The following is a 16,766-nucleotide window of genomic DNA, read 5'->3' as shown; positions in this document are numbered from 1 at the left end:
TACATTTCTAAATGGCTGGTAGTTTTAAACAAATCATCAATGAAGACTTAGTGAAGACTGATGGTCCAAACCTTAGCATTTTAAGAAAAAAAATTTTCAGGACCGCATCACCACATCTTGCAAACCCCTAAATATCAATCTTGTTCAGTAACACCAAGAACTTTTGCCTAATAATTCAGGATTCCTGTTCAATGATTTTTCCCTAACCAAACTTTCCATTAGTCTACTACAACTAACCCCAGGGTAATCTGTTTATTCTCTCCAATGCAAAGTTTATAAATGCCTGCCAAATCTTCAGTCCTTTCTCCCTCGGTCATTGTCCCCTCTATTCATTATTCATAACTGCCCCCCACATACACACACACTTCAAATGACTTTCATTCTCATTCAGACCAATTGTTGCCTTTAAAGACACACCTCAAAATTCTCTTCAAGAAACCCCCCTGGATTAACCCTAATCAATTTCAGTCATTCCCTTACACCCTGTATCCCTTCAGCATTTAATCAATTTGTCAGCTATTTTGTACTTATTCATATGTATCTTATTTGTAGTCTGCTAGTCATAATTTTATACTTGAAAGTGAATCTAGTCCCTGCTTCAATCAATCATAGGATGATCATTCAACCTCAGTTAAAATCCTCTGGTGTGGGGTAGCTCATTATCTCAAGACATAGCTTCTTCCATTGAAACCAAATCTGACTTCCTAAAATTTCCACTTATTGATTCTGCCTCTGGATAAACACTAGTTGGAATTTTGAAAAGTTTTGAATGCAGTTATCTATTCTCAAAGTCTTTCTTTACTCCAGGATGTATATTTGCAATTCCTCTATCCATTCATCATACAAATCTCTCAATATTCTGGAGGAATTCCAGGATATACTCCAATTTCTTAAAATGTGGCTTGGCTGAAAATGAGGAATCAGTGAATGCTGACATCAATGTGAATCAACAATATTCACCATAACTTTACATACCACAGTTTTTTCACATATTTCATGGGTTCTCAAACTATAAAATGCATCAGAATAACCTGGAGAACTTGTTAAAACACTGACTGCTGGGCTCCACCACCCGACCCCGACTCCCATCCCTGGAATTTCTGACAGAGTAAATCTGCAGCAGGACAAAAAAATTTGCATTTCTAACAGGTTCCCAGGTAATGCTGATGTTGATGTAGGAATCACACTTTAAGAGCCACTGTACTATACTTTATATAATCCAGCCAGACTGGAACTCTTTCAATCGTTTAGGGTTGTTAAGTTTTCTCATTCCCTTGTATGTACCTAGAGGCCAGACTAAAGCTGTTTGTAAAGTCTGGCTAAAGTCCCGATATACTTGGAAGATATATACATGGTAACACATACATATTAATTTGTGTAACTGGAAACAGTTGGAATTTCTCTCAAATATTTTAAACAAAATACTGTACCTGGAATAGGTTTTGAAGGATCTTTGCAGTAAATACAACATTGTTCTTTTGTGTCATACTCTGCCCTAAGTTGTTTCATTTCATCTATTTGCAATTGAATCTTTGAGGAATTATTTTCAATAAGCCTCATCCTGAAAAACAGAAAGGCTTTTTTATGTTTCTTTCAACGAATTATTTAATCATACAATTCAAAGTAAAACAGGTTAAATTATTACTTTAATCTGGCTAATTATCATTTTGTACCGTTATGAACGTAGACGGAAGTTTACAAAAGAATGCCTAGGAAGTTAACTAACCTCACAAGTGAGGAACAATTTTCTTTCAAAGCATCAATAAAATCTTATACTGCCTATGATTCGTAACCTTATTGGAAATTTGTAAGTATTAAACATAATAATCTAGCCGCAAAGTACTATGTCTATTCCCTTTAGTTGAAAATTACCTTTGCAATTTAAAAATTATTTTTGTTAAGTAATTGTATTAGTTTCCTGTTGCTGCTATAACAAATCACCACAAACTTGGTGGCTTAAAACAGCAGAAATCTATTCTTTCACAGTTCTGGAGGCCAGAAGTCCAGTATTAGTATCAGTGGGCCAAAATTTGTGTTTTTAGGATTGTGCTTCCTCTAGAAGCTCTAGGGGAGCATCCATTCCTTGCCTCCTCCAGCTTCCAAGGGCTGCCGGCCTTCTGTGGCTGCATCACTTCAATCTCTGCCTCCGAGGTAATGATGCTTTTTCCCCTTGTGTCTGTGTCAATGCTCCCTCTACCTCTCTGTATAAGGACACTTGTGATGGTATTTTGGACCCACCTGCATAATCCAAGATAATCTCCCTAGCTCAAGATCCTTAATGTAATCATATCTGCAAAGATCCTTTTTCCAAACAAAGTAACATTTCCAGGATTAGGACCTATTTCTTTGGGGATCATTATTCAGCCTACTCTATTAATTTTGATTCTAGAGCTAGAGGAATGATAGCATCTTGAGATAAAACTGAGTTCATCCAGAAATGGAGGTTTTAAAGACCAAGAAGTAAATAAAACCTTCTTTTAAGCATTATTTGAAATTTACTTCCTAGTTTATCACCAATATTTTGGCCCAGGGAGGAAATAATAGATTAAAATCAGTTAGCTACATAAATGTTACAAGAGTTTTGGTAAATTAAAAACAAGTTTGTCAGTAGATAACCGCTACCTAAGTCTGATTACTATATAGAGTTCTTGGTAACTACAGATGGCTCAGAGTAGGAGCTTGCAGTATTTATGAAAGAGGGACTGTGGAAATAAAATATCCTTGGCTTTCATCCAAATAGTTATGCTTTAGGAAGAAAGACATGTTAAAAGTAAACAGACTTTCGAAAAAATTGAAAGCAGGGACTCAGACAGATACTTGTACATGAATGTTCATGGTGGCACAAGTCACAATAGCCAAAGGTGGAAAAAACTCAAGTACCCATCAACTGATAAGTAGATGAAATATGGTACATACAAACAATGGAATATTATTCAGCTATAAAAAGGAATTAAGCTCCAATACATGCTACAACATGGATGAGAAGGTATCCAGTCATTGCTCCTATCCACAGCTACTTTTATGATCTCTTTATCTTTGACAATTTCACTACAGTAAATCTAGTTGAGTATTTCTTATTACTTACAATGGGATTCTTTGGTCTTCCAGAATCTGTGAATTGATATCTTTCACCAGTTCTAGAAAATTCTCAGCCATATTCTCTTCAAATATTGTCTCTGTCCCATATTCTCTTCTCTTTGAGTTGTGATTAGACATAATAATATAACTTTCTCACTCTGTCCTCCATGGTTTTTTTATAATAGCTTTATGGAAATATAGTTCGTATACCTTAAAATTCACCCTTGTAAAGTATACAATTCAGTGAATTTTAGCATATTCAAAGAGCTGTGCAAATACTACCATTTCTAGTTCCAGAACATTTCATCACCCCCAAAATAAGCCCTGGATCTGTTAGCAGTCTGCTAAGCAGAAGGCAATTTTCCATGCAGTCCTCAAAGGTGGAGCAGTTTACCTCTTGTTCACTCTTCAAGGGTGTAGCCCTTTATCATCCCAGCTTTATATGGGGAGGATTTCCCAGTAGACTACACCCCTTGGGCAGATAGATCCTGGGCTCTGTCTTTTGTACCCCTGTGCCACAGACTAAAAACTAAAGCTTATGGTCACTAGTTTTAATAAATGCTTTCAGGGTCAAAGAAGTTTTAGTGCTTCTCTATCTTTTGTCTTCTGTTATGATTTTGCCCTAATATTTCTGTCACTGCCCTGTCAGCTTCCTGTTACTTTTGGAAAAAAATTTCTTTACCATCTTATGTAGCATATTTTCCCAATAGGAAGATCTATCCCAACATCTAGCAAGCCACATTACCAGAAGTGGAGGTCAAATTTTACATAATTTTCCAGGTCGACTTGAAATTATCTGTAATAATTTACCCATCAATTACCAAATGGAACACTGAAAATCTGAGACTACTTAGCAAGAATGAGCATTTTATCCTCTCCCAGTAGGTTATTTATCTTTGTGCATCAGAGCATTAAGTGCTCTATTTCAGATGGTAATCATGAAATTGTACTATTAAACCTTCCATGCAAGAAATCACCTGGAGCAATTATCTGTATCCCTCATTTTATGATACTACAATGTGCCTCCAATTACCCTAAGAGATATTATAAAATTCTCAAACAGAATTAGTATTATTTTTCAAGTAAAAATATAGTAATTTCAATAAGAAGGGTAACATAAAAACATGCCTTTAAAATAAAATTGAAATTGAAAAAGAGTAAGAACCACTGGTTATAGTTACAATGGCTAGTTAACATAACAAAGTAACAATTATCACTTTTGGGCTACTTACTAATATACTTACTTTGCTTTAAGTTGAGTTATTCTTTTCCTATGATATACCAATGCTGTGGGCTCTCCTGCCAAAACTTTAAGTTTTCCATGAAGATGAAATGCAGTTCTCTGGCTTTTCTTTATTGTCTCAATAAAGGCATCGTATTCTTTTTTGATTGAAGTAAGAATGGATTTGTATGCAGTGACATACTCTATTACCTAAAATATGATTTTTTTCTAGAAGACTATGGATCAAAAGACTTGCAAATACAGATTATAGATTTTTTTTAATGAAACATGATGGGCAATTATAAATCTAAAATTTTACAAATTTGAGCTTGCATTCATATGCAAATACCACTATTAAAGACAGTTAATTGTTACTGAATATATGCTCTTTGTGAATCATTACAATCCTGTGAGCTTAAATATGAGAGAGAGGAAAAAAACCATGTTTTTTGCTCTACTAGGAATTAACACATACATTATATGAGGTCAGATAAAACCAATACCAGATCTAATTATCTCAATTCTGGATCTCTTAAATACCATTACATATCGTCCCTCATTACCTCCAAGTCTAGTCTCTGAAGGACTTCATTCAGACCTTAAAATCCTGGACTCCTTTCTCTTCCCTGTTTTTCTAACCCATCTGCTCCAACTAGCTGATCAATACTCTCAATTCCAAACTGCATTTCTAATCCCAAGATGTCAAGTGCAACTGGAGAAAACCCTTCATACCTTACATTCATGATTTACAATGGTGTTTAAGTACATAATATCTCTGGAAGGATAATGGAAGAGAAAGGAAACCTACAGAGAAGGAAAGGAAAACAGAAACTTACAGAGAAGGAAACCTACATAATATCTCTGGATTGTTAATAGAAGAAAACAGAAACCTACAGAGAAGGAAAGGGAAGTAGGGTCTAAGATGAGAAGGACCAGACTTTCCACTGTGTACTCTTATTGGTTCTTTTACTTTTCTTTTCTTTTTTTTTTTTCCTGGTTAATCTTGTGTAGGCATTACCCACACAAAGAAACAATAATAACTAAGGAGCACTTTAAAGAAGTTAAAAAACAAAAAAAATTAAAAATAATTTATGGTTGCCAAATTCTGCTCACAAGGATTTTGGAAGGTGTCAAGGCATATAAAGAATAGATGTGATCAATCCACAGTTTTCTCTGAAAGATACAATTAGGCTTTCTACCTTTACTATATCTCTAGTCTCTGGTATACCACACTGTTAGCTAGAAAATACCTAGAAAAAATTATCCAGGTAGACATCTGGTCGATCAAGAAATTGTATAAGGAGGGGAGTTCCCTGGTGGTCTAGTGGTTAGGATTCGATGCTTTCACTGCCATGATCTGGGTTCAATCCCTGGTAGAGGAACTGAGATCCCGCAAGCCATGCGGCCAAAAAAAAAATGGTATAAGGAGATAATTGCTCAATGCCAAGCACCAGGAAAGGATATCTGAATGGGAGATATTGGTCATCTTTTTGACATGACCATACTACCTAACCACCCAAAGGGCTGCCACCCAGCAACTTTCAATAAAATAGAGGTCATTAATCTGTGGTCTTCCAAATTAAATACCCCACGGTTCCTGGCCATCCTCTATTCCACAAGCCTCTATGAGGTGCTGCAACAATTCAAAACAACTCAGATATGTTGATGGATAGAAAACAGACTTGTAGTAACATCATGATCAGCTCCCATATGGTTTTGCTAGAAGAAATAGATTTCAGAACACCCATAGAATCTTTAAGAATGCACAGAAAATGCATTAAAGTAAAGGAGGGAAACTTGTATGCCAGAGGTAGAACAGTTTTGCTTGGTCTACAAAATATTTTAAAATTTAGGAAATTTCACCCCAAACCCAAATTTTCAGGTTCTCTTGAAAACTGAAAAATCTACCAATGTGGAACCCCCGTTCCTTAATGGCAGTAATCAGCTGGAGCTTTAGATTGGATTGTTTTTTCATTTTACCACCATCCCCATGATTCCTTATTCTGTTAAAGCCAGTACACTTAACTCTTTTATATGACCTTCTTGGCCTCTAGGGATTCAAGTTTCAGACTCCGGTATTAAGGTTTCCATTAACTCCCCCCAAAACAGAGCCATCCTTACCAGGTACAGGGATCTGAGGGAGAGGAGGAATGGTATCCATTCCACCTCAGCCCCTACACACGAATATACACTATTTGTACAACACTTTACCAGGATGCAAAAGGCCAGTCACTTTCTGGAGTCCAATTACCTCCATAATTCACCCTTATCTGTTGAAGCTCACTCTTCCTAGCTTTGGTTTTCTTTGCTTACTAAGTCCTTTGCTTACTAAGTCCTTGGCTCTCTCTGCAACGTACCCTCAACTCTTGTTACACAGCCTCAGGTCCTCCTTGCTTTGATTTAGGCATGGTTCTCTAGGCCAAATCCTCTATCTTTGATTTTAAACAGAATTTGGTATTTGTTCTCTGGTTCTAAGTACTCAGAGATGCAAGCTGACACTTTCATCTTTTACCCAACCAGATCCTTCCGAGAAGGAAGATTAGAGAAGGCAGGCATTAATAGTTTATTAACAATCAAATGTGTTGGAATAACATGAAAATGGAAAGGCAGATTATCTTATTGAGAAGCTAGAATAAAAGTTTCTATAAGTACCAAATGATTTCTATTTCAGATCCCCTCTCAGTACTGAAGAATAGGATACTTCACAATGTACAAATGTACCATTTATAACTGTACAATGTACAAACAGTCCAAATGGAAATCCTGGGGGGTAGGGAGAAAAGGACTAAAGATACAGAAATTATCTTTTATTTAATCCCATGTCTTTTCTCTAAGAATTAAATTTACCAAAGCTCCTCCAAAATGACGTCACTATAACTATACTAATTTAAAGCAGAGAGCTCTTCATGGAAGAAAACTTCTGACAAGTGTTAGCATTTAGACATGCAAAGATAAGTATGTTACAATTATGATAACTTTCCTTTGCTGATTTCACACAAGTAGAGTCTCAGCATGATTCTTGATATTTATAAAACCTATTCAATACACTACCTTCAGTACCTTTAAATATTCACCTAATACATTCCTTAATGACTAAAACACCAAAACAATTTCATTGATCATAACAACTTATAAAATGAAGCTAATCTGCCAGTGTACCAGTTCCAAAAGACAGATTTTCCAGATGACTTAAAAGGAAGAAAAGATTTTTTCCATTTTATACTTTTATGGATATGCATCAATTTTCTTAATTCCACTTGTAGGTATATATCACTACTTTGTGTTCACTTTTCCTTAGAGTGAGGCACTATATTTTTATTTAGAGGAGAAATAAGACTCAGTGTGTAATGTTTAAAATTTAAACAAAACACTGAGTTCCTATTTTGCCTATGGCTGTTTTACTCAGAGACCAATAGTTTACAGAAGTCTTCACATAAGTAATAATTTCTTCTAGGTAAGGAGGAAAGAGTGCTGACTTCACTGATTTGACTGTCAGGGCATCTTACGTGGGTAAAAAAAAAAGTGAGATAAAAAAATGAGGATCGGTGGCCATATTGCAATTGTTGTTAAGGAAAAGCAGGTATTTCTAGAACCTTGAAAAGCAAAATCAAATGTTACATAAAGCCACAGCATTTTCTTACCTCCATATTTCCAACATTCAGTGCAGTTAAACCCCTTGTTTACCATGCCTATCTAGACCTCTAATCTACAAGGAGTCTCAATTTAACATGCTAGATCAAATCTAAACCAAGATTTTAATTATAACACAAACCAACCCAAAACAACAAAGAACGACCAGGTTCATGCTTACAGCCCAATTCCTAACAAATCAGATAATGATTTGAGATGGAAGGTCAAAGTGATATCAGAGGGCACAGCTAGGTTGTTGCTCAAAAACTGATAGTCTGCACTTAAGCTACAATAACTGAAACTCTCATTAACTGTCTAGTAATATAAATCCAGCATTGCATTTTCCCCATTCATCCCTTTCTGACAAATTGGATGAACTTCTCAAAACTGACAAATGGAATGTAGTCAAACAAGCAGTGGTGTTACTAAGGCAGGAATATTAGGTGTCAAGATAGACCATTTCTACTACATAAAAAATCTGTTGTCTTAAAGCATTATGATACCTTATCAAAAACGTTTCGGTATATGATGTAATATTCATCAGCAGGTCCTTCCTCATTACAGCCCACTCTTTCAGTTTCTGTAATTATGTATCTTTGCATTCTTTCCAAAAATTCCTTGTCACTTCTACTAATGATAGGAGGGAGAACTGCATGTTTATTTATTTCTTGGACAGACATATGTCACAGCCTGCACACCTGTTCACCAGAGAAAAGTCTTGACTTGCTTTTGCAACAAAGCCAAAACTTTTATAAGCCTGAAAGAAAAAGACCATCAATTAATCTAAAGCTTAAAATAAATTAAATCAAATATTGATCTAGGGCTTCCCTGGTGGCGCAGTGGTTGAGAGTCCGCCTGCCAATGCAGGGGACACGGGTTCGTGCCCTGGTCCAGGAAGATCCCACATGCCGCGGAGCGGCTGGGCCCGTGAGCCATGGCTGCTGAGCCTGCGCATCCGGAGACTGTGCTCCAAAACGGGAGAGGCCACAACAGTGAGAGGCCCGCGTACAAAAAAAAAAAAAAAAAAAAAAAAGACCTAATTTATCTTTATATTGATGAACTGGATAATGAGAAATCAATTATAAGTGAACATAAAGTAGTTCCAACAAAGCAATAATCCATAAATGGATCAACAGTTTTCCTAAATAAGAAATCAATTTTTTTATTCATTCATTCAACCAATATTTACTGAGTGTCTATTAAGTGCCAGGCATTGTTTTATAGCTAGAGATTCAGCATTCCCCATTATCCTTCCCCACCCATATGCACTCCAGTGCATAATACAGTTATAAATAATATAAAGTCCCTGGTTCCTTGATAGCTTACAATCTATTAAGGGAGACAGACTATAAATAATGTAATTTCCGGGAATTCCCTGGCCGTCCAGTGGTTAGGGCTCAGCGCTTTCATTGCCGTGGACCCAGTTCAATCCCAGGTCGGGGAACTAAGATTTTGCAAGCCGAGCAGCGCAGACGGAAAAAAAAAAAAAAAAGTAATTTCAGATAGTAAAAGATAAAAGTCAAAGGAGGAAGGAATGGGTGTGATCACTGGGGAATGGGTGGTCACATCTGAACACCAGTGGCTTCCTATTACCCTTAGGATAAAATCCAAGTTCCTTTCCTTAGTCTATGAATGCCCTATAGGAACCAGGGACTTTTTCTCTGACCAAATCTAGTCTTTTCATGTCCCTGTCCTCCTCATAACCCCCATACGCTCCTATAAACTTGCTCTCTTACCTGAGGGTCTTGCATAATTCTCTCCCCATCCCTGCATTCCCTTCCCGCATCCTCACCTCTCCTCCATAAGATACATACAGTACTTCCACTCTCATTTACTTGGCTTTATTTTTCAGATCTCAGCCTATACAGCTCCAGGAAAGCTGCCCTGGATTCCCTTAAATTTGATCAAGTGCCACTGCTATGTTCTCCCATGTACTGTGCACTTCCTCTATCATGATATTATTACTCAGAATTCTGGTTATATTCTCTACCTCTCTCAGTAGGCTCTAAATTTGATAAGATCAGGAACCAAAATGTTCTCATTCCCCATCTTCCTTCCCCACCCATATGCATTCCAGTGCATAATACAGTTTCTAGCAGAGCACATGATGTCACCACCCACCCCACCCCCCAAAAAAAAGGAAGTTGATTATTAATCAGTAATCACTGAGCAATAATCTGGTCTGCTCAGAAGACATGACTTGTGCCCTCAAATCTGAACACAGCTAAAGTGATTGTTTCTCAGCATCTACAAAATGCCACTGAGTTACACAGAACAACTCAGATTACCTTGCACTCACTCATTCAAATTAGACACTTAGGGATACAGAGGAAACAAGTCACAAGTGCTCCTAGACAAGTATTGATTCTAGTTAAATGAACCTCTGCCACAGAGCAGAGAAGGCAGTGTGACCAGTGGGCACAACGGGCTACAAAAGCCCAGAGGGGCACCTCACTAGTCTGTGGGAGAGGGCAGGGAAATATTAGGGAAAACATCTCATGAAACAACATCCAGGACAATGCTTAATCTGTGCTGCATTTATTTATTCAATAAATATTGGGGGGGGGGGGTGCTTCCCTGGTGGCGCAGTGGTTGAGACTCCGCCTGCACGGGTTCGTGCCCCAGTCCGGGAAGATCCCACATGCCGTGGAGCAGCTGGGCCCGTGAGCCATGGCCGCTGAGCCTGCGCATCCGGAGCCTGTGCTCCGCAACGAGAGAGGCCACAACAGTGAGAGGCCCGCGTACCGCAAAAAAATATATATATGTTGGCGGGGGGGACCTACTGTATGTCTGCCGCTATTCTAGGCACTAGAGATACAGTACTAAACAAAACAAAGTCCCTAACTTCCCAGAGGTTACATTCAAGTAATGAGACAGAAGACACAGGAGTAAAAAACAGTATAACAGATGGGGGTAAGTTGTATGGGGAAAAATAAAAGAAGGAAAGGGGTATAGAGAGTAAGAAAGGTGGGAGGGTGCCATTTTACATAAGGCATTAAGTCAGGAAAGAGAATAGCCCTCACTGATAAGGTGACATTTCAAAAACCTGAAAAAAGCAGGTAATGTAGATTCCTGGGAGGAGAGTGGTTGAGGCAGAGAGAGATGCAAGTCCAAAGGCCTCAAGGCAGGATAGCATATCTGCCAGCAAGAAGGCCAGAAAGACTAGAAGAGAATGAGAAAAGGAGAGAAGAAAGATGAGGCCAGAGAGGTAGCTGCCAGATCACGTAGAATATAGGGCCTTAAAGGTAGGAGCACTACCAGCCCATGGGGCACCTTTGTGCAGGTTAGAAAAAGATGCTCCTTTCTCTGGGAAGACGTGGCAAGAGGAACAATGAGCTGAACTGTGGCCTCCAGTCATTCCAGTGTGGGAGTGACAGCCTTGCTTATAGGAACTTAGGCTTAACTCAGAGAGAGATGAAAGCCATTGGAGAGCTGTGGGCAGAAGAATGACAACTGACTTCCATTTTCAAAGAATTGCTCTTGCTGCTCTGTGAAGACAAGAGTCAAAACCAGAAGAGCTACTGGGAGGCTACTACAATAGTCCAGACAAAAGGTAACGGTGGCTTGAATCAGAGTGGTAGCAGAGACGGTGCGAAGTGTTCTGCATATACATTAAAAGTAAAACCAAGATGTGCTGAGGGATTCGATGTGGGTATGAGAGAACAGTCAAGGATGACCATAAAATTTTTGGCCTCAGCGATTGAAAAGATGAAATTGCCATTTATGAGATGGGAATATCAATTTCATAAGATCAGGAGTTTGGGCCTCCCTATTAGACATGTTGAAGTTCTGGTGAGTCTGAGTGAGAAATAAGTTTATAAGTTATATGCATATAAATGACATTTAAAAGTTATGAAACAGAATGGAAAATGATCTGGGAAATGTCAACAAAGCAGAGGTCCAAGGACTGGGCATTGGGGGCACTCCAAAGTTTAGAGGCCTGGTAGATACAGAGGAAGCAACAAAACAGCCTGGAAAAGAGCATCCAGGGAGATGGAAGAAGAGAGATGGAAGTCGGGTGAAGAACGTGTTTCAAAGAGGAAAGAAATGATCATCTGTGTCAAATGCCGCTGATAGGTCAAATAAGATTAAATGACCATTGAATTTCACAACACGGAGGTGATCAGTAACTACAAGAGCTATTCCACTGGAATGGTGGAGACAGAAGCCTGATAGGAGTGGGTTCAGTCAATGGAAGGAAAAGAATTAGAGACAATGAGTATAGACAACTCTTTCGAGGAGTTTTTTTTTGTAAAGGTGGAGATTAGCCGGCAGAATATGGTAGGAGAGCGTTCCACAGAGAAGAAACGTTTTCTTCAGAAGTGCCAAAGCATGAAAGAGCTTGTCAGGAACTTCAATTAGCTCAGTGATAAGTGAGTAATGGGTTTGGCAGACGAGGCTGTAAGGAAGGCAGAGGCTATCACACTAAGGAATTTGGATTTTATCTTGAAGGTGAAGTAGCATTAATGACATAATCATTTTTACTTTTTATACGTTGGAGGCAAAAGTGAAGGTGGGTTAGAAAAAAACTGGGGACAGAGAAAATTAAGGAACCTGAATTTGGGGATGGAGATGCAGAGAGGAGGGCACAGAGAGATAAAGAGAGAAGACATTAGGAAGGTGCACGCACAGGATTCTGTGGTTGCGCAGCGGCGAAAGGCCAGGGGAAGGGAGTTAACTCTCCCGCCTTGCCAGGACAGCCCCCCACCCATAATCCAAAAACTTCCTCTTAGGACTTTCACCACAACTCCCAACTCCAAACTTGGAAATTCTACAATAAATAAACCTTTCCGCGGGTTTCCTTCCCATGTGGCCTCATTTGAAAATTTGAAAACTCCAGAGATTTTCAACATATTAAACCGTTTCACACTGCGTAGTGACATATAAGACAGAATCTTCCTTAAACTAGGAGAACATCCGGGGTTGAAGGCGGGGAGGGGGTACAGGCCGAGACAAGGACGGACAAGCGGTTTTGAGGATACCACCTATCTTTCAGCTTGCCTGGAGTGGCCACAGGTGTGCCCTTCCCTTGAAGGCCCAGGGGAGCGTCTGGTGGTAGATCGCTGATCATCCGCCCCTCACCGCCTCAGTAAGTGGGTGATGACACTTTCGGTCCCCCACTCTTCCCCAACCTCTTAACCTTCCCTCCTAGTCACTTCCGACCCGTTTCCACCTTCCCCGAAACCATTACTGCGCTTCACCCTTGCTCCCTCCTCACCTTAACCCCTTCCTCCAAATCCCGACGCCAGGGTTAGGCGATAGTAACTAGGGAGCCCAGGGCTGTGGAACTGCATCTTGGGACGAGTAGTCCTAGAGAAAAGAAAGCAGCGGAAAACTACAATTCCCAGAAGACACTTCCATTTCCTCCGTTTTCCTCATGAGGCCCCCTCAACCCCACCCCCTTTTAAAGACCCTCTTAGCCACGTCAACTACGGTGGAAAATTCTTTTAAAGACATTTTTAAGTTGCTTAAATCTGCTATTTCAAGAGCGTTCTGAAAGCTAAAGTGAGAAATAAGCCAGGCTACCGGAAGGAGAAATGAGGTCACGACCTGGTCTGGCACGTGGCTGGACAGCCGCTGCGACAGCACTCAGGCACTTGACGTGGCCGCCTAGGAGGCGGGGCCTCCGCGGGGGCCCCGGGAAAGCCCGTGGGCCGGCACGACGCCCTTCTTTTCGGATCCGCCATCTGCGGTGAGTGTGTACTCCGGGCTGTTCTGCGGCCCGCGGCCTGCCGTCGCACCTCCTCTGTCCCCAACCTCACCGTTTCCTCCTTTTCCTCACCCTCAGGTGGCACCGCCGCCAATATGCAGATTTTCGTGAAGACCCTGACGGGGAAGACCATCACTCTCGAGGTACGGGCCAGGCGGTGGGAGAAGTCGCGGCGTGAAGGAGGGGGACCTGAGGCGGGTTTCGGCACGCGCGCTGCTTTCCGCCTTAGAATACGTTTCCGAACCCGGGTTCTAAAACTTGGCCGTAATAACTGAGCTGGGGATTAGGGCAGGTTTCCGATGCCTAAAGTCCGAATCTGTTGTCTCTGGTGGTTCCCGCCAGGTAGCCGCTGCTGGGGTCGCGAGGCGGGAGGGTAGCGCCCCCCGCAGGTGGGCGCGAGCACGTGTGGCCCGGCCGCCGCCGCCCGGGGCTGGGGGAGGGAGCGTGCGCGCCGGGGAGCCTGTCTCCAGCTGCGTGAGCCGAGGGCTCTACTAGGTAGGTTTCAGCCCCCACCGCCTCGGCTCCCTGATGATCTTCCAACGGAATGGAGCGATTACTCTAGTTCCTGATTGTGTTACCTATATGTCTGCACTTCAAAACTTCTAGGTCGAACCCTCGGATACAATAGAAAACGTAAAGGCCAAGATCCAGGACAAGGAAGGCAAGTTAACATTTTATGATTCAGAAAAACTAACCTGCAGAGGCCCTGTCAGGCGCTAGACATACCTGCTCTTTGTGGGGTGGGAAGAGGTCAGATTGACAAAAATGCATTTGGAATAACACAGTAGACAGACGTTTATCAGCGTGGAGCCAAGCTGTAGTACTTTTCACGTGTGTGATTTTGGACGTGTTAGTTAATTTACACATGTATACTTATTTGTAAAGTGGTTAACATGTATTATGATTAAATGAGATAAACCGTTTAAACATTTACAGTTACACTTTCCCTGTAGTAAGAACTCACTGATGGATGTTAGTACCATTTATTTGATTCAAGATTATAAATCTTGAGCAGATATGCTTGTTTTGCAGTCACTTAATTTGTTTGTTCAACTTATTTCCCATTAGGAATTCCTCCTGACCAGCAAAGACTGATCTTTGCTGGCAAGCAACTGGAAGATGGACGTACTTTGTCTGACTACAACATTCAAAAGGTTTGTTTGGAGGAAAGCAGCCCTTTAAGTATAATTGAGGAAAGCAGCCCTTTAAGTATAATGTATTTTTTTATTTTTGCCTGTGTTGGGTCTTTGTTGTGCTACGTGGGCTTTCTCTAGTTGCGGCGAGAGGGGGCTACTCTTCGTTGCGATGCGCGGGCTTCTCATTGCGGTGGCTTCTCTTGTTGCGGAGCATGGGCTCCAGGCATACAGGCTTCAGTAGTTGTGGCGTACGGGCTCTAGAGCACAGGCTCAGTAGTTTTGGCCGCGCGCTTAGTTGCTCTGCGGCGTGTGGGATCGTCCTGGACCAGGGCTTGAACCCGTGTCCCCTGCATTGGCAGGTGGATTCTTAACCACTGCGCCACCAGGGAAGTCCCTTAAGTATGAATATTTGTATCTTAATTTGGAAATTTTGACTAATACTCAAAAAGTGGGGAGAATAGCATTAGATTAGCAGATTCCCAGGTGATTGATACACCAACATTTGAGAAGTGCTGCTATAGTCTTCTACGTTTTAGATTTTGCATATTGCATCCCATGGTGTAATTTAATGTGTTCCTTAATCTGTCTATGAACTAAGAGTTTACATAGGAATCAGATACCTCTTTTTTTCTGACTCCCCCATGTGTGGGTGTACTTCCTGTCATATCCAGTTAGAATGTGCATGATGCTGGTTGTCCATTCTCCACGGAGCAGTAGCATTAATGTAACCATTTTTAAAGGCTGTTTTGTTCTCTGTTCAATAACAGGAGTCCACTCTTCATCTTGTGTTGAGACTTCGTGGTGGTGCTAAGAAAAGGAAGAAGAAGTCTTACACCACTCCCAAGAAGAACAAGCATAAGAGAAAGAAGGTTAAGTTGGCTGTCCTGAAATACTATAAGGTGAGCCAAATTATTAAAGATAATAATTTATCTCTGGTTTCAAACTCTTTAATATAAAAGTTCGGGTTTTTTTCCTGTTTGGTATTTGAATAAGCTCTATATAATGGGGTTTACCTCTAGGTACTTTATTCCAAACTAAGTTTCTGATTTTGAAGTCAGATCTGGGTTCAGGCCTTAACTCTGTCCACTTCTTGCAAGGCTGGGCTTTAAAAACTCTGAACTTTTTTCTTGTAGTAATTATTGGTGAGAATTTGGGGTGCTTCGGTTTGTAAGTACTAAGAAATATCACTGTTGTGTGATTAAAAGGTTAAATACTTTGAGTCATTTAAGCTAGACTTCACAGTATGTTGTAAGATTATCTTAACAGCAAGTTTATGCTTTTTAGGTGGATGAGAATGGCAAAATCAGTCGCCTTCGTCGGGAGTGCCCTTCAGATGAATGTGGTGCTGGAGTTTTTATGGCCAGCCACTTTGACAGACATTATTGTGGCAAATGTTGTCTGACCTATTGTTTCAACAAACCAGAAGACAAGTGATTGTATATTGGTTAATAAAAGACATGAACTAATGAACGACTGTTTAAATGTTGAGTTTTATTTCAGTGATTTTAAAAGTGGGTTTTAAAGATCAAATTGATCGCACTATTTTCTTAGGTAACCTGTACTTGGCAGAATTATGTTGTATTTGATACCAGCTGTCTAGATACAGGTCAGTTTCTTTGTACCTCAGCAGTACTGACTTTTTTTTTTTTTTTTTGCTGTACGCGGGCCTCTCACTGTTGTGGCCTCTCCCGTTGCGGAGTACAGGCTCCGGACGCGCAGGCTCAGCGGCCATGGCTCATGGGCCCACCTGCTCCGCAGCTTGTGGGATCTTCCCGGACCGGGGCACAAACCAGTGTCCCCTGCATTGGCAGGTGGACTCTCAACCACTGCACCACCAGGGAAGCCCCCAGTACTGACATTTTTGACTGATAATTTTTGGTTGTAGGGACTTTGCTGTATATCACAGGGTGATGAACAGTATCCCTGGTCTGTACCCACTTGCTGCCAGTAGCACACTACCCCTCCCCACAACCAAAAGTATCCAGACATT

General features: G+C 40.6%; 2 protein-coding genes across 5 annotated transcripts in view; one reads left to right on the top strand and one right to left on the bottom strand.

The window, feature by feature from the left end:
- CLHC1 (clathrin heavy chain linker domain containing 1) overlaps positions 1-8,687 on the bottom strand; it is a 41,078-nt gene extending 32,391 nt beyond the window's left edge. Inside the window, exons 1-3 of one of the 4 annotated variants that reach the window (XM_069541275.1) lie at positions 8,434-8,687; positions 4,323-4,510; positions 1,431-1,561 (exon numbers count right to left, since the gene is read on the bottom strand). In XM_069541275.1, the coding sequence (XP_069397376.1) occupies positions 1,431-1,561; positions 4,323-4,510; positions 8,434-8,610 (496 nt within the window). In that variant the 5' untranslated portion in view covers positions 8,611-8,687. The other 3 variants (XM_060026603.2, XM_069541274.1, XM_069541273.1) reach the window with 3 other exon arrangements.
- Positions 8,688-13,599: 4,912 nt separating this feature from the next.
- Positions 13,600-16,246, top strand: RPS27A (ribosomal protein S27a). Its single transcript, XM_060026598.1, has 6 exons — positions 13,600-13,622; positions 13,719-13,783; positions 14,247-14,301; positions 14,709-14,794; positions 15,544-15,675; positions 16,061-16,246. The coding sequence occupies exons 2-6, from the start codon at positions 13,736-13,738 to the stop codon at positions 16,208-16,210; spliced, it is 471 nt and encodes a 156-aa protein (XP_059882581.1). The 5' UTR covers positions 13,600-13,622; positions 13,719-13,735; the 3' UTR covers positions 16,211-16,246.
- Positions 16,247-16,766: the final 520 nt, after the last annotated feature.

The sequence above is a fragment of the Delphinus delphis genome, chromosome 12, assembly GCF_949987515.2.
Source record: "Delphinus delphis chromosome 12, mDelDel1.2, whole genome shotgun sequence".
Classification (NCBI taxonomy): Eukaryota; Metazoa; Chordata; class Mammalia; order Artiodactyla; family Delphinidae; genus Delphinus; species Delphinus delphis.
The sequence above is the reverse complement of the archived record's forward strand: the minus strand, read 5'-3'. Positions and strand labels throughout refer to the sequence as shown.